Source organism: Vespula vulgaris, chromosome 22 (genome assembly GCF_905475345.1).
Source record: "Vespula vulgaris chromosome 22, iyVesVulg1.1, whole genome shotgun sequence".
NCBI lineage: Eukaryota > Metazoa > Arthropoda > Insecta > Hymenoptera > Vespidae > Vespula > Vespula vulgaris.
In genome coordinates, this window is record NC_066607.1 from 1,746,214 (window position 1) to 1,771,810 (window position 25,597).

General features: G+C 31.0%; 2 protein-coding genes across 4 annotated transcripts in view; one reads left to right on the forward strand and one right to left on the reverse strand.

The window, feature by feature from the left end:
• The window catches only part of LOC127071502 (SET and MYND domain-containing protein 4), a 38,065-nt gene extending 14,220 nt beyond the window's left edge, over positions 1–23,845 (reverse strand). The window contains exons 1-4 of the mRNA XM_051010838.1: positions 23,242–23,845; positions 22,777–23,148; positions 22,314–22,458; positions 6,665–6,807 (exon numbers count right to left, since the gene is read on the reverse strand). Coding sequence (XP_050866795.1) covers positions 6,665–6,807; positions 22,314–22,458; positions 22,777–23,131 — 643 coding nt within the window. The 5' untranslated portion in view covers positions 23,132–23,148; positions 23,242–23,845. The remainder of the gene's footprint in view (positions 1–6,664; positions 6,808–22,313; positions 22,459–22,776; positions 23,149–23,241) is intronic.
• Positions 1–25,597, forward strand: part of LOC127071501 (growth factor receptor-bound protein 14-like) — a 423,968-nt gene that overhangs the window by 9,380 nt on the left and 388,991 nt on the right. The gene's annotated exons all lie outside the window — the stretch shown is intronic.

The window sequence follows — 25,597 nt, forward strand, 5'->3', positions numbered from 1 at the left end:
GCATCGATGCTTTCGATATCTCGCTAAGTAACATTGTCCTTTTGTTCATTTAACAAAGAAAATTCGATTCTCTTTCATTTCATGTTTCTCTCTTCCTCTCTTTTCTCTTATAAGAAATTCTCGCGATTAAAACTTGTGTCTTCGTATTTTTTGTACGTTTACAGGGAAAATTTTTTTACAGATATGTTTAATTAATTTTTTCAAGAATTTAATAATTTTTTCAAATGTATAAATTGAATTGAAAAAAAGGAATATGTATATATATTTTTTTTTAAATATAATTGAATTCAATTATATTTTTAAATTAATAATATATTTTAAAAATGTAATTAAAGTATATATTTCTCTTTCTTTCCTTCCTTGTTTCTGTTCCTTTTTCTTTTTTCCTTTTTTTTTTTTTCTTTAATATTTGATTCAACCTCTTCTCATCTCGCTTCCTGCCTTCTTAGAAAAAAAAAAAGATTACCATCCGATGTCCTACCGTCTCATTAATGGGATCTCTACTTAAGTTTCATCGAAGATAGTAAGGCTCGGACAAAGTAAAGACAAAGATTTAATCTTATAGACTTTTAAAGACAATAAAAGTAGAAACTTTTAAATAGCTAATGCTTTTTTGCGTTAATTCTCGACTATCTTTTTTCTTTTTCTTTTTTTTTTTTTTTAATTTCTTTTTTCCTCTCTCTAGAACAAAACCCTTTTTTCGCAATGATCCAATAGCGAGGTAGATTTTTCGATATATCACGAAGAACGATGGGGATGGTCGTGAAAGTTGAAAGGTTAGAAAAGAGAATGGTTGAGAGTATTCGTTCGTGATACGATAAAATCGAGTGTATATATATATATAATATAAAATTTATATATAAAGTATGCGTAGTATATATAAAGTAAGCGCGTATATATATATATTTTTTTTTATTTATAGGATATCTCAAAGAATATAAAAAATATTTGAAAATATTTTACAACCTTTTCTCCAATTTCACAATTTTTTCAATTTCACAATTTCCAATATCACAATCTTTCCCTCTCTCTCTCTCTCTCTCTTTTTCTCTCCTGTTTTTTTGTATTTAAAAGAAACGATATCAGCCACGATCGATCGAATATTTTAAAATCGCAAATTCATTGGCGTCTCCTCTTCGCATTTGCTTTACATTAGGACAGTAATCCCGAGCGATAGTAATGCCGACCGTGTCTAGACGAATCTTGTTATTGAATGAAAGGTAGAAGGAACAAGAGGACGACAAAGACAGAGACATAGATAGATAGATAGATAAATAAATAGATAAATAAATAGATAGATGAATATATAGAAAGAGAGACAAAGAAAGAAAGTAAGAAAGAAAGAAAGAAACATATCGAATACAATAGACGATGTGATGATTTTAGTCTCTTTTAACTATCGTTTATGATCCATCTAAGAAGACCGTAAATATACTACGAGAAGAAATAAGAAAATAAGAAAAGATAAATAAAGGAATAGAATTAAAGAAGAACGAAACTTTACACAACCCTTTTCGTCAATCTCTAATGCGAATCAATTCGAAAGACGTTGTATACTAAACCGAATACATTATACGTTTCGCATACGTTTGCAAAGTGCACGATACCTTCTAAAGGAATATCGAATTAAGCGCGTTTCTCCCGGGGAAAATCGACTGTGGATGGGTTCCCATGGAAACCATAGCTGGACGATGCGATTCGCAATTCATACCAGACGCGCGAGACAACCGCGTCGACGTCGCCAGGCAAATTCGCATTACGTTTCGATTAATGATTTTCTTTTCTTCTTATTTCTCTTCCTTTTTCTTTTCTTTTTCTTTTTTTTTCTTTTTTATATACATATATATTTTTCTATTTTTATTTTTTATTTTTATTATATATATATATATATATATTTTTTTTTCCACTTTCCTTTCTTCGTTTCGTTCGGTAGATCCATCTTCGATTTGTTAATATAATTCTTTTTTTCTTTTCTTTTTTCTTTCTTTCTTTTGTTTTATTATTATTATTATTATTATTATTATTTTATTTTATTTTATTTATTTTTTTTTAATCGCAGACTGCGTTAATTACGAAGAAACACAGCTGTCGTAAACATAGACTTTTTTATTTGTGATTATCTATTTTATTTTTATTCTTTTCTTATCTATTCTTTTTAATGATAAAAATTATTTGATACAGGCAAGAATATATATATATATATATATATATATATATATTTGTGTGTGTGTGTGTGTATATTAGATTGGTTAGAAAGGAAAGAGAAATAACAGATTAAATGAGACAGAAAATTGACATTATCAGAGAAAGCGGATTAATCCTATTAACTTGATCTTACAACTCTTCCCTTTTTATTTTACTCTCGTAATCTCATCGAACTATTTGTTATAAATGAGCATATCTATGTATGAAATGCATCGGAAAGAAAAAGAGAAATATGAAATTTAGCGGCACAGAAAGATAATATTTAAAAAAAAAAAAGAAAGAAAGAAAGAAACCGGGAGAAAAACAAAATATTATTATCTTGTTGGTTTGCATGATTTATCGTATTTTTAATAAGTATTTAATATTTTAATTCTATTCGACATCAATATTTCCTTACTTCAATATTTTCATTCAAGATCGATAATACAACTTTTGTCGAATTTTTTCTTTTTTCTCTTTCCTTTATATTCCTATTTATTTCTTTTTCTATTATCTATTTCCATTATGACATCGTTAATGTTATTAGTAATTATCGCGTGAATCCACTTTGAAGAATAATGTATCTAACGAGTTCGAAGGTTTAGGGTTAAAGACCTCCTACCGTAGCATTTCTGTTACTTCCCCTTTTTGTTTGAAACCCTCCTTATATCATTCCAAGCACGCACGAGAATACACCCTAACGAAATTACCGAGCAACGCGAATCATGTTCGGGTTTTGCGAACGATCGATATTGTCGATCCTGGATACCTTCAATTTGGATCTCATTCTATTGGGCTATGTCTTTCCATTACTATGTTACTTAGTTTCATAGACTTAATAAAGTCATACGATATTTGATCAAAGAAAAGCAAATGGAAAAATTCCTTCGATCGTTTTAAATTACGTAAGTTTATTCAAAGAACGATTCCAACGTACTACTTACCGTAAATGAACGTCTAAGTAAATAACATGTTTAATAAAAACAACGATATTGACTCTTCGTATTTTTCATTTCGAACGAAATACACGAGATCGTTGTTGATAGGTAAGAAATAAAGAAAAGAAAGAGGAGAATGAACAAAATAAATATGAAAAAAAAAAAAAAAAGGAAAGAAATCGAAGCAAAAGAAAAGGGGTTAAGCAGTTGTTGTCGTATCCTTTCTGTTGCGAGAAAGAAATGAAAAAAAAAGGAAAAAAGAGAGAGAGAGAGAGAGAGAGAGGAAATTAAAAAGCAGAAGAAGAGTAAAGGAAAAGATTAAACCAATAGGAAGTTGTTATCATATTTTCTTTTTTTTTTTTTTACGATATCGACTTGTATTTTGATCGTTTCGTCCCTAAGGTATTGTCCTAAAGCGGATAAGTAACAGTTGTGTTTATATAAAAGGGTATAGGGTGAAGTATACGAGAAAGAGAGAGAGAGAGAGAGAGAAAGATAGAGATAGAGAGAAATGACAAAAGTTTAACGGTTCGAAGGAGTTCACTGTGGTCTTCCACAAAGGAACGCGACTGCTTGCATTAATCCTCGTCTCGTCGTTGTTTACGGTGATGCGAATGAAGCGATTGCTATACGAGTAGCGAGAAAAGTTACTTAAACCCTTTCTCCATCAGACAGGTTACTAAACGTGACTATAGTCACCCGTATGTTGAAAGTTCGGCTTATACCAAACCAAAGTTGACTCTATAGTCAACCGAGAAAATTTTCCTCATATTAAGAACTCTCGGTGAACTTAGCGTATCTTGATATCTATTCTCGTGTCAGTGAGATTCCTGATTTCTTTTGAAATATCGTTTTTCAAAATCGGGAAAATGAAATTAAATTGATTTTTCTTTTTATTATTATTATTATTCTTATTATTATTATTATTTTTTTTCTTTTTTTTTTTTAATTGTTATTACACGTATGTATTTACTTTTTATCGGATTTATAATAAGAACGTTATTATCGGTCTATGTTGTATTAATTTTCTTTCTTTTTTTATTTATTCATTTATTTATTTATTTTTTTTAACATCGAGAATCCATGCATTTTTATTTAAGTGTGGAAAGGAAAATAACAACGAGTAATGAATAATCGTAATAAGTAATAAATGGAAATAATGTTGAAAGTAATAATTGAATGAACATTTTGAAAATATACGTATACGTGGAGGAAAAAATTAATGAAGGAAAGGAAAAAAAAAGAAAAGAAAAGAAAAGAAGAGAAGAGAATAAAATCTCGAATGAAATCGAATTTTAACGTTAACGTTTAATCACGCGAGATTCTATTTGTAATTTGTATTTGTATATTAATTTTATCGTATTGTTGTTAATTGTATTTATTAAATTTATTGTTCAAGTATCATATTAATTGAGTAAGGAACAAATAATTTGGATAATACGATCAAGTATTATGGATGTTAGTTTGTACTTTGAATTGTACACTTGTGATTCTCAACTCTCGTTATAGTGATAGCAGTAATAGTTCTGTCGACTAATTCCACGAAAGGGCCGGCGAAAGGGTTAACATTATAACTATCAATGTCATACGTATATCTGTTTCTACCAGAGGTATCAAAATTTCTTGTTTTTAAAAAGAATGTGTTATCGACGAAAACGAATATTTTGTATATATAAATTTGTTATTTCTTTTTTTAAACTAAACTTATTTTTGTTATACCTAACGACAATGTAGAAATAAATATAACATTTTTAATAAAAATAATCTCACATATGTATATATATATATAAAATTTGCTTTCTTGAAAATAAAGTAACTTTATAATATGCATATGTATTATTAAACATATACTAGTAAATATGATAGTAAATTTACTACAAACATATGTGTGTATGTATATATATATATATTTATACGTAATATTTTTCATTGTCATCGTTTACCTGATAAATAAATCATTTACATGCTTCAGTATGAAGTCATGAAAAACAAACTGATGAAAAACAAGTTTTAAGAAATAGAATATATTAAAAGCAAAATGTAGTCATTGATAAAAAAAGAAAAAAAAAGAAATATTCAAGCAAGTAATTTTGACTCCTATTGGTAGATAAAAAAGAAATAAAAGAGAGAGAGAGAGAGAGAGAGAGAGAGAGAGAGAGAGAGAAGAAAAAGAATTCTAATGTTAAAGCTTATCGTAAACTCGTGAAAAGCATGCGAAGTAGCGACTAATTCGTGCTCGGGATACCGAACGATTTGTTCGAAGGTCGTTTAGAGTAATTAGCAGGAGGATCGGTCTTTAGATTAATTAGCAGATATATCGTATTTTGTTTGTTTGCTTCTCTTTTTTTTTCTTCTTTTCCCTCTCTCTTTTTTATTTATTTTTTTTATTTTTTTAAAATGCCTCTTAACATCCATTCGTTCATCAGAAGTACCTACTTACATGAAACAAATAAAAAAAAAAAATTCCTTTTTCTAAACTTTCGATAATCCTCCGGAATTTTACTTATCTATCAAACACCTTCTAAACTTTCCTGTAAAATCAAAGATTCCTTTAAATAATCGACAATTTTTACAAAGGAGAGTTTTTACGAACGAACATGAGTAATCTTTTAAAATCAAAGAATCGTATCGCGAATGAGATTATTAAAGAATTTTAAGAATAAAAGTTCGCTTGGATTTTGATGGGATTTAGAATAACGAACGACGAAAACGGAAATACGATTATTGATGATGGAGTTATAAAAAGCTATGGAAAAGGGACAGACGGACGGATAGACGGAGAGAAAGAGAGAAAGAGAGAAAGAGAGAAAAAAGAGAGAGAAGGATAATCCGACAGGTAGAATTTACGCGGTGGTATTTTATCTTTAGCAAAAAAAGAAAAAAAGAAAGAGAGAGAAAGAGATAAAGATAGAGATAGATAGAAAAAGAAAGAAAGAGAGAGATAAACGCGAGCAAGTGTTCTTCTCGCTTATCTTCGTGTCTGAATTGTCGTCAGGATGCTGTGTTATATCTAAGATATCATAGTCGTCGTTTTCGTCGTCCCTATTAGGGTTTCGTTCGTCCCTTTGCTTTAGTATCTGTATCTGTTTCTTTCTTCTTATCATCCGTCGAAGCTACGCGAGTAATGAGATCGGTAACGATCTCATCTATCTCCTTAACCTTCTCGTTATCCTAGGATTACATGTACTCCCCAATTACAAGTTTCTCTCTAAGATAATATTGTTTCAAGGTAATACAAGATGTTACGTGGATTATGCATACTGTACTATACTGTACTGTACTATTGTAGATACTATACGTCTTTATACAACTAGACGAGGACTATCGAACGTTCTTGTTTTATTTATCTAATATATTTCTATCTATCTATTTATTTATCTTTATCTATGTATGCATGTATCTATATACAACATCTGTGTGCGTGTGTCTGTGATGTTAAATTTAATTTTTCTTTTTTTTTTTTTTTAAATGTTTTTTAATGGTAGATTTGTTAGAATCGCGAGGGATTCTTGAAACAAATCATATCTCAAAAATTTACTTACGTTTCATCGTTCTCTCTCGATAAGATCGGATCTTTATATCGGACTGCTTGTCGTTTATTCCTTGCGATCCGAACGGGACGACGGATTTTGCGTTTTCTTCCAGTATACGCTTGCATTCTTCTCTTCTTCTCTCGAGTTCAATTCTTCAATAAAAATAATATTTTCATCAAATATATCGCTTATACATACATACATACATACATACATACATACATACATATATATACTTATATGTATATTATAACATGTTTAATGCTGTAAATATTAAAATCTTTTTCTTCCAAATCTGTTTCAATTTTTTCAGATAATATATTAGAAATTATATGTATATGTATAAACATAACATATAAATTTATACATATATATATATACACATATATTTAAAACAATATATAAATGTATATATACATATAAATCTAAACTATACCATTATAAAATACTCTCCAACTTTTCGAGATGGCTCAAAATATATTTAAACACGTATAAAAAACTAAGCAAAAGTTGAGACAGCTTTTTAGCCCAATTAACCCCGAAAGAGTTAACGCGTGAGCGATGAGGTTTCATAGGGTGAGCGAGGGTTGAAGAAGGAGGAGAAGGAGGAGGAGGAGGAGGAGGAGGAGGAGGAGGAGGAGGACTACGTTAGATGACGTCACTGTCGTTCGTTTTAATAGTTCTAAACCGTTGCCGTGGTATTGCAATCCTTCCTAGTGGAAATACCGTAGGGAGGAGACGAGATAGTAGTTGAGGTTAGAAAGGGAGAATGGTGGGGGTTGAGGTGGGGGTGTGGGTGGGGGTAAGGGGAAGGAGGTCTCACGTATTAAGCACATGTCTCATATTCGGTATCTCTAACGTTACCCTGTATAAAATACGTGTATACACGTATCTATGTATGTACGACGTCATCTAACGTAGATAACGGGATAATCATGGCGTACAGACAAGTTTTATCACATTTTCTCACGGATAATTAATTAGGTCGTTATCGTAACGTAGCGCAGCATGATATAGGTACGACCGCATTCTAAATATTCGTCGTCTACCTTGTCGTCTTTATTAACGCGAAGAGAAAGATAGATAGATAGATAGATAAATAGATGGTTAGATAAAGAGACAGAGAGAAAGAGACATTCATATGAATAGAGAAAAGATACGAGATATCGGCAAGAGTCTTCGTGAATATTTCGCGAATCATATGTTTCACGAGAACGTTATCCAGCTTATCTCTACGTTACTTTTGGATAACTTTCGATGATATTTGATGGTAGGAATCTACCTAAGAAACACGTAATGATGGATGTTAACTTTGTGCATTCTCGGCAACTTCATTTACCTATGATGCATTCTAAATCGTATATCTATGTACGTATATATGTATATACGTGTGTCTGTGTATATCGTACCTCTCTTCAAGCGAGATTCGAGATAATGTGATTTCTACGTTGATAACGCGTACGGAAAGAGTAATATCGTTGGGACAATGAATACGAAAACGCGATTCGCGATCTTTCATGAAATTTCACGAAATTTCAAAACGTGCAGAATCTTTGTGTGTTTCCTTTTCTTTTTTCTTTTTTTCTCTCTTTCCTGTTTCTTCTTTCTTTCTTTTTCTGTTCTTTTCTCGTTTGTCTCTCTTTTTTCGTTTGCGATATATTAAAGGTAGATCTGTTAAAAGTTAAATAAATCTCGATTAGATTCGTTCTAGCGTAGTGGATATAGAAAGTATCTATTTATCTATCTACGTGACTATCTCGGCTTCTTCGCATGAATCGTAATTTTATATATAGGTCTTCGGAAGAGTCCTTGACTTTTGTCGATCTTTAAATACATACAGACGTACTTACGTATTTAATCCTTAAATACATATATGTGTGTGTGTGTGTATGTATATACATATATCTATGTATGATGCATTTAACGAGAGTACGAATTAAAATTTGCAAAAAAACGAAGCTGTTTAAGTATCCTCGTGAATCACCTTATTGGTGATTATTTTCAGATTGAAAAAAGAAAGAAAAGTAAAGAAAAAAAGAATGATATAAAAAAATAACACGTTCAATATTCTCCATTCCAATTTCGCAAGTACTATTTGAAAAATATATATTTTACATATTAGATATATAATTTAGTTTCATAATTGCCGTCGTATATTATTTGCTCCAATTGAAATTAGTAGATACAAATTACTAAATGTAATGTATTTAATTAGCCACAATTATAGGCAAATATTATTCTATAAAACAACATCGCTATTAAACGTACAGAAGCCACGTCAATTTGCAAATTATTAAAATATTTTCTATTCGACGATACTGATATCACCGATTGCATTATTTTCACAAATATAATTGACTGACATAGAGCGTTTCGAATAAATATTCTAAGATAGAAATTATGAAGTAACAATAAGTATATTTCTCAATTTTTAATAATAATATCTGTATCGTATCGTCGATAACGATTGCTTTCAATGAAATTTTTAATGGAGAACATATTTATTTTTCTAATAAAACGAAAAAAAACAAAGAGAGATATCGAGATTACCTTCGGAATTATTTAATGGGGAAATAGGAGAATAAGTAAGGAGGTAATAATTTGTGGAATAGGACGAAAACGGTCAACGCAAACGCTTTGATAAAGCTTCGATCAAACGTATCCTTTGATCGAACTCTCGGCTCTTAGAAAGCTCGTCTAATTTCAAATATCTATCACAGATAGACACACACACCCACACCCACACACACACATACACATACAAACACACGAATACAAACAAACAGACAAATACACATATACATAAATAAGCGCGCGTGCATACAGAAATACACGTATACACATTTATTTATAATTTAAATATCTATAATTTCAATATAATTAAATTCAATAAATCTATATTTAATATATATATTTTATTTACATATGTATACTAATATATATATATATATTATTTATATTGTATATATATATATATATATATATATATATATATATAAAGTATAGAAGAGTATCGTAAAATTTTCTTATCGAATAATGTTCCAAATACTTGTCGAATCGTCGCCAAAGGTTCGACCGTGTGAGCAAGGGTTAATCCTAGGTTAACATAGTAGGGAAAGAGTGGATGAGGAAAAGGGTAGGAGGACCGTTTGGTACCAGTCTCGAGACAGACCTCGGTTATACCTCTATCGTACAGAGTAAACTTGATGCATCGATCGATCGCCCCAACGACGGTGAAATAACATATTTTTGTTTTCGTTTTTTTTCTGTTTTCTTCTTTTTTTTATTCTTTTTCCTTGTTTTTATTTTTTTTTTTTTACTTTTTATTTTTTTCCATTTTCATCTGTTATTCCAAGACCATCCGGTAAAAACGAAACGCGCATGAAACATTTCACAAGGTTTACGTTATATACGTATATGTGTGTGTGTGTGTGTGTGTGTGCGTATATACATATGTATGCGTTTCTTTATTGATTTTTCTAAGTTTCACATTTTTGATACACCATCGAATAACAAATTCGAAAGATATCATTTATAATAAATAATATTCATTCTGACGTAATTTCAATTCGTAATATCTATAATTATCGTTTCAACATATAAATCAATGGATCTATATGATATTTCGTGACATTTAATTTCGTAGATATTTCTAGTAAGGAGTTTATATATCTCCCATAAATTATAAATACCTCTATCTATCCTTCATCAACAGAGATAGATTCCAAGAGCCCGATCACATCTCCTATCTATGCTAATTCTAACGTTCTCTACTTTATACGATACCTTCGATAAATCCTTTACCTTAGAAATTTCCAAAGTCGATTTAAATCTAAACTATATTTTAATCTGGAAATATTTTCATTCATCATATTGTTCACGTTAATTTGATAACCGTTCGTTTAAATATGATCGAACATAATTCGATTCGTGCAAACGATTGGAAAAGCGAAAGAATGATTTTATTTTCTTTCTTCCATTTTCCTTGCCTTTCTTTCTTTTTTTTTTTTGCTTTCGTAATCACTCCTGAGATGTAATTTCATTAACTAACATGACGTTTCGATATCTTTTCTCTCTTTCTCTCTATCTTTTTTTTTTTTTTCTTTTTACTCTCACGCGAAGTGTACGTTCTTAATTATACGGAATATCTATGATTTAAAAAGACGTCTATTATTAGAGAAAGTTCTTGATTGTTGAATCGTTGAAAACGAGGAAGAAGACGTATATATGAGAGAGAAAGAGAGAGAAAGAAAGAAAGAGAGAGGGTTGGAAGTGGGAATGGGGGTGAGAGTTAACCGTAATTGCAACCACCGTCATTTATTACTTCTATTCGCGAAGCACGAGAAATTACCTAGGTACATGTCGGTAAGAGTTATCGTAGATAGGAAGAATAAACATACAGAGAGAAAGAGAAAGAGAAAGAGAAAGAGAGAGTGAGAGAGACAGATAGAAAAACAGAGTGTGTGTGTGAGAGAGAGAGAGAGAGAGAGAGAGAGAGAGAGAAAGAGAGAAAGAGTACGAGTCTAGTTATACGAGGGATATATAGGAATTGTAAATAGAAGAAAAGTCGAAGAGAGAGAGATAGATAGAGATAGATAGATAAATAGAGAAAGATAGATAGAGATAGATAGATAAATAAAGAGAGAGAGAACATAGAAAGAGAAGGTATAGAGGAAAGAGACTTCGTTGACGTTTATGTTGATGGTTCGTTACGTTTCTCATTCCGAAGATGGATCGAGTTCTCATACGTTGGAGAACGAGCAATCGTTTTTTCTTTTTTATTTGTCCTCTTCTTTTTTTCAATTTCTTTTCTTTTTTTTTTATTTCTCTCTCTCTCTCTCTCTCTCTCTCTCTCTCTCTCTCTCTCTCTTTTCAATCTTCTCACATCGAGGCCAAGTTTATTCGTACTTTCGTTTTTCCATTTTCCTTTTCTCTTTTTCGTTTCTTCTTTTTTTCATTGTTTCTTTTTCCTTTTTTTTTTTTTTCACAAATCGACATGATACGGTTACGATACGTTCTGCGTACAATTTCTGCCTGCGGAATCGAAAAATCGTGTTCGTAAAAAATAATAGGATATCCTATGTTTGCCGTATAGAATTTTTCTTGACAAATTATTATCGTATATAGTCGGCCTGGTAAATTTTTTCGTCCATATACCGTTCCACTAACGAGCCAAGTATACGTTACGTATACGTACGTACGTTAGTACGTAAGCACGTACGCGTGTAGAATTTCGTACGCGTTCGAAAGATACGAATAAAAAATTGCACGCTCGCTGGTTGTGATATCTATTCGTTACGTTTCGTTTCGTTTCGTTTCGTTTCGATATTCGAAATTTCTGAACGATAATATCCGTTTCTACGTTTCTACGGAACGATACTTTTACAGATTTCAAAGACTTACGATCGTGCGGACAAGCGTAACAAAATTTGGCGGCGGTGAGGATGATGGTGGGGGTAAGGGAAGAAGGAGAGGGGAGGGAGAGAGGGTACGAACATCGATCGATAAAAATGCGACTCTACTCTACTCGTAGTCTATCTATGCGACGCATATATGATATATCCATGTACACAACAAATATGTTTATCTACCCTCTGCACGTTTATCGATTTCTCTTTCTCTCTCTTTTTCTCTTTAATCGACGGTGCATCCTCGATGGACGTACGATCTGTAACACCCTTTGCTCTCGCAGTATTTTCCTTTTTACGTATCGTCGAGCAAAGAAAAAGAGAGAGAGAGAGAGACAGACAGACAGACAGACAGACAGACAAACAGAGAGAGAAAATAGAAAAAAATAACTTTGTAATTTACGAGCATCTGCCAATTTTATTGAAATATATTTATCTCGTCGTTTTGTCTCTTTTTTAGTATCTCTCTCTCTCTTCTTTAAATAAAAAAAATAAAGTGGAAGTATTTCTCGCGATCGTTAACAACATTTACAACGTATAATAGAAAAAGAAAAAGAAGTTGGTCTTAGGAATTAGGAATGATAGAAAATCCGACCTTTTTCGATTAGTTTGTTATATCGGATTCTCTTTGATCTTATATAGATGTATTTATATAGATACATAATATATTTCCGAGATGTTTGTATGTTTGTGTGTATCTATGTAAATATTCATGGTTAGTTCGTATCAAGGAGATATGAGTCAGGAGATCGTGAACGAAATAGTCGTGTGCTAAGTGCATGATGGATGATGATTCGTTGGATTGGTAGAGTTATTGATTGGTTATATCAACTATAGTCAAATTGTCGAATTCGTGAAGTGAATTTTTATAGTATAGGATATCATCGTTATATTTTTTATATAGTTTTTTTTCTGTTTTAGAAAAAAAAATAGATAGAAAGAAAGATCGAAAAAAATAATAATAAAAAGAAAAGGAAAAGTAAAGAAAAAGTAGAGGAAGTAGAAGTAGAAGAAAGAGAATGATAGAAAGAAAAAATAGAAAGGAAGAAAAATAAAAAAGAATAATAAAAGAAGAAAAAAAAATAAAGAGAAAGAAAGAAAGAAAGAAAGAAAGAAAGAGAAACGAAAAAAAAATATAATAAGAAAAAGAAAAAGTAGAAGAAGAAGGAATGGTTGGAAATGAACCGAGTAAAAAGTCGAGTGGAAAGTAAATACGGAGAAAGAAAGAAAGAAAGAAAGAAAGAAAGGAAGGAAGGAAGAGAACGAACAATTTTATTGTCAAGAATTAAATAGAAAGATGCCATTTGTTGCATCGACAAATGTGATAGCATCTTTTGTATTTGAAAAATATTTTTCTCTCTATCGTGTATTTCATTTCTAAACATGTAAGTAAGTAAGGAAGTAAGTAAGTAAGTAAATAAATAACTACTTACGTATCTATCTATCGTATTAGCAATCTTTCGAAGGAATATTAAATTCCTGAGTACTAGTTCGATAGGAGGAGAATCAGTTTAAATCTTTATATTATATACTTTAATAATAATTTAATCCGCAAGAATGTGTTGTAAAAGATGAACGTCGATCATTTTATCTTCTTTATCGGATTCTTTGTGAAAGATTTGCCACTAAATATGAACCACTAAAATATGTGTAAGTGTGTGTATGTATATTTAGATTAAATTGGTGGTTTGTCGAGAATTTCTGTAAACTCTACCTCTGAACACCGTTTACAGTATTATTTCGTGAAGTATTGAATTAGAAAAGTACTTCACTTTATTGTTCGATATCAAGAGAGAGAAAGAGAGAAAGAGAGAGAGAGAGAGAGAGAGAGAGAGAGAGAGAGATTTCAATATCTCGATATAAAATATTTCGAGATAGAACGAGCTGAAGTACTTTTTTTTTCGTTTTTTTCCTTCTTCATTATTTGATATATATATATATATATATATATATATATAATATCTGGTATCTGGTTATCACATACATATCTATCATTTAATATATTAGATTCTATTATCAATACCATTTTGTATTTGTTGACGATAATTAAAGATCGATAATATAGTTAAACCATTTTTAATTTTCTTTTAAAACGTATACACGCATACACTTTCGATGCAGAACGAGCAATAGCGATTAAACGAAAGATATAGAGTTAAAAAGAAGTAAGATTAATGTATGTGTTATACATTTAGGATAATAGTATATATCATTGATCGTTGATAGCAGAATCGTTGTTACGTTTCTCGTGAGATTTATCGGTAAGCGAAAAGTAGACGAGAAAAATAATATCGTCGTTTCATGTGTGAAATTTACGATAGAAAGGTGTAATCTTTTTTGAGCTTGTAGTATTAGATACTTTCTCTCTCTCTCTCTCTCTCTCTCTCTCTCTCTCTCTCTCTCTCTCTTTTCGTTATTATTATTTGTTTTATTTTTCTTTCCATCTCATTTTATATTTTTCTTCCTATACAAATATCAATGATATTTACCCGATGTACGATCGATGACGTCCGATTAGTTTTACGAGAAACCTTTTAGCGATGCTAAAGAGAGAGAGAGAGAGAGAGAGAGAGAGAGAAAACGTAAAAGCCATATCTCCGACGACAAATAACATGTTGGCTCTTTGCTGTCCTTACATATTCTCGATATCGGCAATAAACGTACTACATACATACATATGATGGGGGTCATAGGATAAAATCGATTCGAAAGTTTAAAATCAGTCAAACATATGTATACAGAGTTCCAATGCATTTCCAATTTATCTACATTTCATTTCTTTTTTTCTTTCTTTCTTTATTCTTTTTTTTTTTTCTTTTTTTTGATCGACATCGATCCATTATTAATCGATCAAGCCAATTAGAAGAGATTTTACGATTACGTTAGAAACGATTACGACCTATGTCTTATAATGCATCTTACATAAAAAATATATTTTAACGATATAAGGAAATAAGACGTCAATATTGGAGAAACAAATCGTTGTAAACGATTGAGAAAACATTTATGGCCGTGCGACAATGGAACATCCACTTGTATAAACAATAAAAATCCTTCGGTTGTTTGAATTATTCATGAACAAGTGATCGGTGTAACATATCTTCTCGTCGCATTCCTCGATCGTATCTTCATATTTTTATTATCTTTTTCTTTTTTCTTTTTTTTTTTTTGTAACGAACACCACTTTAGCAAACGAGTCACGAAGAAACGTTGGATGCGGATTAACGGTAAACCAAAGCAGTGAATCGTTTATCGTTCTTATATTAACATCGTAAAATCAATTTCGGAAACACACACACACACATACACACACATATTGAATTATAAAAAAGATTTAGCCATGAGATATTTTTATATTATCGTTGAAAGATTTCAAGAGATATCCATGCATGTTTCTATTCGTGGATTTTAGTTACTTAGATTTAATAAAAAAAACTGAACGTGTCCGAGCGTAATTAAGCGAGAAGTCGATTACTCCATTATTTAGCTCAGCACCACCACCGGTGTCGTGTTCTGTTTTGCTTGGATTTAAATTTATGGTAATGCATTTGCATCGGCTAACGGGCAAACTTGAGCAGCTTGTAATTTCCGTAACTCTCTCTCTCTCTCTCTCTTTCTCTCCTATCTACTCGTGATATATGGTATAAGCGAGCCTTTATCTTTTCTTCTCTCTTTCTATTTTAACGAGATCGACAACGATTCTCTTTTCTTTCAAACAAATAACGTCGAGCGATTATACTCCTTCTTTTCTTTTTTATCTCTCTTTTTATTTTATTTTCTTTTATTTTATTTTGTTATGCGAATCAATGCGAATCTAAGCTCGTTATAAACGGCCGATTTCGTTGAACATTTAAGTTACGTGTATATGTGTCTGTTTGTTTTTTTTTTCTTTTTCTTTTTCTTTTCTTCTTTTTTATTCTCTTCAAATTACATTAGAAGTATATCTGCTGGTAGAAGAAGAACTTTAAAGATTCATCAGAGTATTCGTTTCTGTACGAATGCTTCGCACGTTTACTGAAATGAAAATCCCTGTTCGAGAGATAGGAAAAGAGAGAAGAGAATATTACGGAGAAAGAGATAAAATGAAACAGAAAGAGAGAGAGAGAGAGATAGAAATAGATTTGAAAGACCGTCTCAGGTGAGTCAATTTCGCAACAAAGTGAATTGCCATCGTGGTTCAATAAATATTCCAATTTTCTTTTCAAGTAGAAAAGTATAAGTTGGTATAAGAAGGACTTTGTCCTTCGTCGTCGTCGTTCTCGTTCTTCACCCCCCACCCTCGCAATCTTTTTTCTTTTTTTTTTTTTTTTCGAAATATCACTAGCACGATAAAGTCCGTACGAATAGACAAGAGAATTTTTACTTGAACGTTCGTAGTAGAAGTTTTATAACTGGTAGACTTGTGAAAAATTAAAGTGTTTTTCTTGTATATCCAACCTATGGTTACTATGGTTACGTTATAGTAAATGATGAATGAATCGAAAGGGACGTATTTTTCAAGATTATTATTTTAAAAATGAATTCGAAGAAAAGTGAATGAAATTTTCTGTTCTGTTCTTTTCTGTTCTTTTTTTTTTTTTTCTTTTTCTTCTTTAATTTTTTTCCCTTTTATACCAATCTCACATTAATTTCGTGTTAGATTCTTCGTCATATTAATTCCGTGATGTTCTTCTTTGTCTTGTATAGTCGACAAAGAGAGAAAGAGAGAGAATGTATGCCATGTGTGCGTGTGTGTGTGTGTGTGTGTGAGAGAGAGAGAGAGAGAGAGATTATTTTGTTCGACGACGAGGCGTTATTGCGAGAAATCGAATTACTCAATCGAACGTATTGAATTTTCTTCCGATATTTCTCTATCAAGCGGAAACGTTACTTCGTTTAGACGTAAACAGGATGTAACATCGATAATTATTCAAATAACTACGTTTCTTCCTTATTCGTATCTCGAAACAAACAATCTTGTTGCATTGTATTTATCTGTAAAATTTATCCGTATGATAGATAGATAACGGCGTGTAAGGTACATAAGTATATGTAACGTTATGTACATAAGTTCTTCTTTGCGAACGATTCGTCATCTGATATGTATTTGATATCAATTGTAATTAATTGTTAACTCGGTGAAGATAATGAATAATTTACGAGTTATTTCTTCGTTCGGTGTATAAATGAAAAAAAAGAAATTAAAATAAAAAAATATATATATACATATATGTATATGTATATTTACGAAAAAAAGATCTTATTAAAGTGATAATAATAATAATATTAATAATAATAATAATAATAATAATAATAATAATAATAATAATAATAATAATAATAATAATAATAATAAAAAGTAAATAAATAAGGAACATTATTACGAAGCATGATATAACGAAGAATTCAAATGTGATAGTCTTTCTCTCTCTGTCAGTATTTGATTAGATCTTTGTTTTGTGATAAGTCGTCTTAGAACTGAGAAATAACTATAATATATACATACGTATTTACATACATACATACATACATACATACATACATACATATATCTTTGTACGACGTATATATATGTATACATGTATACATGTATATATGTACTTACTTATTTATGAAAACGCGTTCGTAGCTTTTTTCGGAAATAAACTATTCCATGCGAATGAAAGAGGAGATAGAAAAAGAAAAAGAAAAAAAGGGAAAAAGAGTGATAGAAAGAGAAAGAGAAAGAGAGATGGATAGAGAAAAAGAGGATTAAGATCCTCCGATCTACCTACCTTGGATCTAAGAAGGGAGTGTTCGTATATTTATTTACGTCGATCACGTACGCTTTCGGAATATTCAAATAAGTACGTCCGAAGAGGAAAGTTCGTTCATTGCACATCTTTATATCCTTTTTTCTGTCTCTCTCTCTCTCTCTCTCTCTCTCTGTCTGTCTGTCTCTCTGTCTATCTGTCTGTCTCTTTCTCTCTTTTTCTCTCACTGTTTTTCTGTTTTCCTTCTCACGAATACTCGATCCTTGTTGCGTAAAAGAAAAGAGTTGAGAAGTCGTAGGTCTAGACACTGGTGGATTTAGTTTCGAAAGTGCCCGTAGCGTTAGAAATTTTATTTGGCTGCCTTATAACTTCCTCCTCTACCTTCCCTTTTCCATTCATTCAAATAAAATCAATTATGCATGATTATTATTAATATTAATAAATTCGTTACAACGTCTTTTATTCGTGCTAACGACGAATCTAGAAATACAACAACGTACAAGATTGGATCGTACATCGCGTTAGAGTCGTTTAACGAAAATATAGAAATAAAAATGATACGTCGGTCGACGAATGTTTGAGATGCAATTTTCTTATCAATGTTGTCCGACGTAGATTTGTATCTTTTTTCTTTCCTTCTTTCTTTTTTTTTTCGTCTTGCGTCTCTTCTCTTGCGGGATAGTTCTGTTCGTTTTTTTTTCTTTTGTTCTCTTTTTTTATTGTTTTTTTTTTTTATTTCTTATTGTTACGGGCCCTCCCGATACAACCACCTACATCGTCTATTCGTTAATCCGTCACTGTGTCTGGCTAAAATGGAATAATACAGTAACGGCACAATATGCGTGGAAAATTTATTAGAACGCTACTCTGTCCCGGTCATTCGAATATTTCACGATACGACGATAGAATTGAAAGAATTTTTCTAACGTTTTCGAAATTATTAAGATTATACGTATGCGCGCGCACGCGCGTGTGTGTGTATGTGTGTAAAGAAAATAATGATTTATCGTTTAGGTCGTATTTTTTCTCTTCGAGTCAATTATCAATTATTTATCTATTGGTAGCATTCGATAAAATAAACTTGTCCATGCTGAGCACGTATCCTCTTTAAATTTTATTTCTTTATATTACGACTTCCGGTAATATTCCTACGAGGATATATGTAATAGCTATCTTAGCCTTTCGAGAAAAAAATAAATAAATAAGTGAAAACATAAAGTGAATAAATAAGTCGATCGATTATTCTAATTCATTTGTCAATTGTCGTAAAATTCATGACGTTCGTTTCTTCTATTAATATCTCATTCGATACAAAATTATTTCTCTATTTTTCTTTCTTTCTTTCTTTTTTTTTTTTTTCATTCGAAGACGTAATACGTTATTTTCGATAATTTGTTCGAACCTTTTTTTGTAAATCCTATTTTGTCAGAATTATCAATCGATACTTTATTTTTTTTATAAGAATATAGACAGGACGTTAATTACGTCGTTGCACCGTTGTAAGATATTTACAAGTAGGTCAACTTTTCAATATTTTTGTATTTTTTTCCCCTGGTTCGTTCTCAAAACAATAGGAGAATGGAATGAATTATTGTAGTTTACCATGACTCGAATAAGCTGAAATAATAGACTCTTGTAGTTTAATTACCTTTTATATCTCGGTAAGGTAATCGTTCTATAGTATAATACGATCTTGCTCGATTTAAATTTAGCTCGTTCATTCGCTCCGTTCGTTTTCTCGAAAACCCCTACGTATCTCGTTCCTATTTCTCTCTTTAGTCTTTGAATAGTATATTCTAAAACGGTATACATCGATCGATTATTCTCGGCGGTATATTGGGAACAATGAAACAAAAGGAGAATTTGCAATTTAATCGGTGGTCAAAAATCGATAGTGTACGATTTGATTCTTTTATTTTACTAAAATAAATTTGTTTTATTAAATATATCTGACGAAATAAATTATATCGTATTTATTTGTCATTAAATATTTCAATTAGAATAAAAACTTTCTCTAATGTATAAAATTCGTATTACGGTGGTCTGAAATAACGACGGCATTATTTCGTAATATATATGGTTGTTAATCCATAGTGCATCGTGAATAGATATAACTTTATCGAATAATTTATTGTTTATTAATTAACGATTATATAGGATTACTCTCATGTAATCCATTAACTAGAAGGGATATTAGCTTTAGAACGTACTTAGCTTATCTTCTTAGGTTAGTGTTAGAAACAGCGTTCTCGATATTACGTCCTTCGAAATTGATTTTACGTAACTGGAGTAAGATGTTCGATCGAGCTTTGTAAAGATCGAAACGTTGCATAATATCGAACCAGTTGAGATTAAGACAGCTGTTCTTAACGGATTTAATAGATGTGATCTATGACCTACTATGATTCGTGTTAAACATATTAATTTTCTTCTATGTACGTAAGTAAGTAATTACGTACGTTTACGATTTCAACGTACTAGATTCACTTGTAAGATTTATTAGTCTACAATTTCAAACGTATTGGATTTATTTGTATCATGATGTGAATTATTTTTTCTCTTTATTTTTTTTATCTACATTTTCAGATAATAAAAAAATAGTCTTAACGAGTTTAATCGAACGATCGGTATTCTATCGAAATTTCAATTCATTCGAACATAGAATTATCAAATTTCTATTAAATTAATCGTTAGATTCGAATTAGATAATATATATTATTATACTATCGTAATTTCGTATCATTGTACAATTGTAATTAATTATTAATATAATATAATTACAATAATTGTAATTTATCATAAGATAATTACGATAATTGTAATTAATTAGTAAATAACATAATTACAATAATTATAATTTATTATTTAATATTATCATACAATTATAATTTATTTTATATGTCATAATTATATGCAATACATATTAGATATTATTATACTACTATTATATAATTTATTAATACATACATATATATATATATATAATTATAATTAATTAACAACAGAAACAAACGTGATATATCGAACTTCTAAATAAAAGATCGTTGACATTAAAAAGCAATTGATCTAAAAACTTAATTTATATATAATTAATATATATATATATATATATATATATATATATATAAAATTGATTTATAAACTTTCTCCTTTTTTTTTTCTTTTTCTTTCGAAAAAACTTACGAAACGTTTCCGAATTTTAATTAGCGACACATTCTACTGGATAAATCGTTAAACTTTTATAAATTAATCGGCAAGAACCTTTTCGGTGGTTTAATAGAGTCAGAATTTTGAATAAAAGTTGATGAGTGTAAAACTTCTTTTCCATTTCGGCGATTCTCATTCGTAGAAATAACGAAAAGCGGGACGAATGATCCGCGCAAAAGTAATGGTCCTGAAAGTTTTCATCGTTCGTTCTAGTCAACCTCGTTGTCGTCGTTCTCGTCGTCGTTGTCGTCGTCATTGCTAGTTGGTAGAAATAGACTATTCCATTCAAAGAAGGAAGATTTTTCAATATTCCACTTCTTCCAATCGATTGCGTCATTTTATCGCTCGTTACAAAAGTATCAACGTGAAAATAAAGAAACTTCGGTATGGTAACATTTAAAGTAGATTAAAGTATATATCACGAAGTGTTGAATTCGATTTTTAAGATTTTCAGTAAAGATGAAGTGAAAGAAGTAAAAGAAGACATTTATTTAATTGAAAGGAAAAAAGTCAAAGTAAAGAAACAATAAAGGGAATGGTGTAATTATTGAGATTGCTTTTGTCGATCGATTCGTTAAAATCGAAAGAAAATTAGTTGCAAATTCGACGATGTCGTTTATGTATATATACATCATTATACATATATATATATATATATATTTTAATATTATGACATTTAAACTTATGTACAGACATTTAAATTATATATAAATAATAATTATTAAAATTTAAATGTAATTATATATATATATGTATATGTATGTATGTATATGTACGTATAAATGAAACAAATATAAAGGAAACATTTTCATTTATATTTGAATTTAATCAACAGAGAGTGGACGATAAAAAATTAATCTTTCTCCCCTAAGTCTGAGTAACATTTAATGCATAACTTATAATTAGTACATCCTCGCCGTATTTTATATCAGTCCATTTCATACAAGATATGCATTAAATTCATTCTTCATCTTCCTCAGATCTCAACGAATTAATCATTTTCATTCTAGTGCGAGTTATTGCACTTTCCTTTTTTTTTTTTTTCTTTTAATCGAACGTCTCCCTCATATTTTTCTTATTCTTACCTATAACTTTCATTTCTTCGTTCCATTCTCTCAAATTGATAAATCTTATCAATATCGACTTATCCCTTTACTAATTACCCACTTACTCTCATGATATTAAATACTAAACGTCACAAAAAAAAAAAAAGAAAAAAAGATTGCTTATCGCTTATTATAAACGAATACAAAGAAAAATCTAAGAAACGAATTAATCAACTAACAATAAACAAAGAAATAAACAAATTACCTCGATTCTTTCGGTGGCTCGTATTCCTCAGCCAATTCGAGATCTTCCAATGCCAGATGATATTCCTTCAAGAGCATGAAAGTTTCAGCTCTACCGAGTAAAGCTAAAGGCAAGGAGAAACCTCGATCGACCGTCTTGCACTTGCCTGCAACAAATACGGTGCATTATCGATTTCGAAGCGGACCTTCGCGCTTATCAGAGTCGATCTATCATTGTCACGCGAAGGCTGCTTAGAGACAAGAGGCCGGAAGTCTCTTTCTGTTGGGGTGAAAAATTTATCGTCCTTGGTTCGTCCTTAGAAAATTAATGCGACCTTCCTATGCTTTGAACTTCTTACGTCTTTGGAACGTCGAATCAGACGTGTACTTACATATATATAAAACATAGGTCTTCCTTCTATCCAATCTTTCTCTCTCTCTCTCTCTCTCATTTCACAACTTAACGATCTTGAAAAACTTCTTACCCGTGATAGGAGCTCGCAAAATCGCTTGACTGAAGAGAAGTAAAGCTTTCTCGTGTTGGCCCTCTCTCGCAATCTGGAATCCCTCAAGTCTTTTGACCCTTGATATACTCGCGTCCTTGTCTCTATAAAGTACTTTGACATTAGTCAAAGTCCCACGTACTACGTCCTTTAGTTTCTCATCGGTATAAATGCTTCTTAAACGATCGACATCGTTATCGATTCGTCCAAAGATTTTTTCGATCCAAGTATCGCCGGCCATGTTTAATGCGTAATCGGTGAAGTCGTGAAAGAAACCATTTTTACCGGAACGGAGAGTTTCCGATGAACAAAGATTTCTATAAAATTCCTCTTCCATTTCCTTTTATCGTAATCCTATCACGTTTTATTTTATGTCGCTTTTATATCGAAAAAGTTAGATAGATTGATAGATAGCTAGATAAGGATAGAAATAGGATAAAATAATACCGAGATCAAAGCGTACGCTATTTCTCGAATTGTAGTTCGTTACTCGTGACTCGTAGTTCGATTTATCCACTTGTATGGGTTAACAGAATCATTATCCGTAAGAATTTTAATCCGTTCGAACTAAACCAACGCAAACCTTTTGATTTTTCTATCTCACGATTTCTATCGGCCGATCTAACAAGCTCAAATTTTATATCGATCAGGATGTTACTTCCTTTTTTTAATTATCTTTTCCTTTTCTTCTTTTTTCTTCACTTTTTTCGAATCATCGTTACGTATATACACGGACACACACGAACATATATATATATATAACACACATACACGCATACACAATAAATAGTAAAACTTAGATATACGTGATACTCCGCAATGATTTTAACACTGCCAAACGTTGCTTTAACTTTGCTCGATTCTATTCCGGGTACGTATAAGCTTGACGTACTATCCCTAAACGTACTCGAACGATAATACTCTCGAATCGCGTTACAGATAACTCTTGAATCGCGAACACCAGCAGGTTCTTCCTTTGGCTCGCTCGTATTAGCTCTTCTAGCGCGAGCTTTTGGTTTTTCTCTCTCTCTCTCTCTCTCTCTCTCTCTCTCTCTCTCTCTCTCTCTCTCCCTCTTTCTTTCTCTCCCACTTCCTCTTTACCTCTCTCTCTCTCTCTCTTTTTCTCTCTTTCTCTCTTTCTCTCTTTCTCGCTCTACCTCTACCTCTATCTATCAATACACTTATTTAAAATTTTAAAGAACACTCAGACACTTTGGACTCGCTTCGTTTCATACAGTACTCCATAACGATTCTCGAGGATTCCTTCACATTTTTCCACGGGGGTGAAAAAGAAAAGAGAAAGAAAAAGAAAAAAGAAGTAAAGAAGAAAAAATAAAAGAAAAAGAAGGAGAAAAAAAGAAAAGGAAAAAGAAAAACTCGAGAGATGCTTTATGAGGACTTTATTCTACAGACAGGAAGGTATTAAAGTGAAAGACCGGTATTAGGCTGTAGAAGGAAGGAAAGTCTCTTGAGATTCGCTACGTGTTTTCTTATTCCATCTCTCTTTCTCTCTCTTTCTTTATATATATATACACACACACACACATATGTATATATAGAAAATATATATATAATAGTCATATATGCGTTAGAGAATAAATATATAAAATGAATAGATAATATATAGAATATATATAATAGTTATATATAATAGAAATATGTGTATATATATATATATATATATATATATATATATAGAGAGAGAGTGAGAGAGAGAGAGAGAGAGAGAGAAATGTCTTTCTTATTCTTTGTCTTTATTTCTCTTTTTCTTTCTCTCTTTCTCTCTCTATATATCCGTGTGTCTATGCATATATATATATATATATATATATATATATATATATATATATATCGTTTCGTCTTGCTCTCATGCCGTAGAAATAATTTTAGATGTAGCTCGTCCTCCGGTGATCTTATTTTCGTCGTACTAGACTCTGGTAAGCTTTGCCAACGTCTGTTCTTACGATGCACAGAGTCCTCTAACGTAACACCCAAGAAAGTTTCGAAGTAACATTCCTCTTGAATATTACTGGTCGATAACAACGCATCCGGTTCAAACTCTTCTCTTTTCCCTCTTCTCCATCCTCTCATTACTGCATTTTTTTTTTTTCTTAATCTTCCATAACATCCCTCTTCTTTTTTTTTTATTATACTTAACAGAGAGATTCCTCTATTAGAATCGTATTTTCTAAATTATATCTCGATTGTAAACGTTTCATCGAGTCGGACGATTTATTTAATTAATTTGTTGAGGCAATTCATTCATTCTATTTCTATTTTTATGACTTTTCATCGGATTGGTATAGTGTTATTATTATTAGTCTCTATTCGTAATCTCTCTCTCTCTCTCTCTTTATCTATCTATCTATCTATCTATCTATCTTTCTTTTTCTATCTATCTATCTGTCTGTCTGTCTGTCTGTTGTCTGTTGTCTGCTGTCTATCTATCTAACTATATATGTATCTGTCTTTCTCTCGTTAAATCGAAGAACAGACTTCGACGTTCTTCGATGGAATTCCTTCTCCAGATAGCTTCGGCTTCTCATCCTTTTATTTTTAGCCTCCACGCTGTTTTCCGCTCGATCAACTGTGTTGTACGTGGGTACACAACGACGAGAGTAAACATAATTTTTTAACTTCGTTCCATTAACGTTTGCTCCAATAATTTCACGGTTTCTTCGTTGTCGGTCGGCGAAGTTCTTCTTTACTTTCTTTTTTTTTCTTTTCTTTTTCTTTGTCTTTTTTTCCCCCCTTTTCCATTTTCCATTTTCCTTTTTCTTTTTCTTTTCGTTTCCTTCTTTCT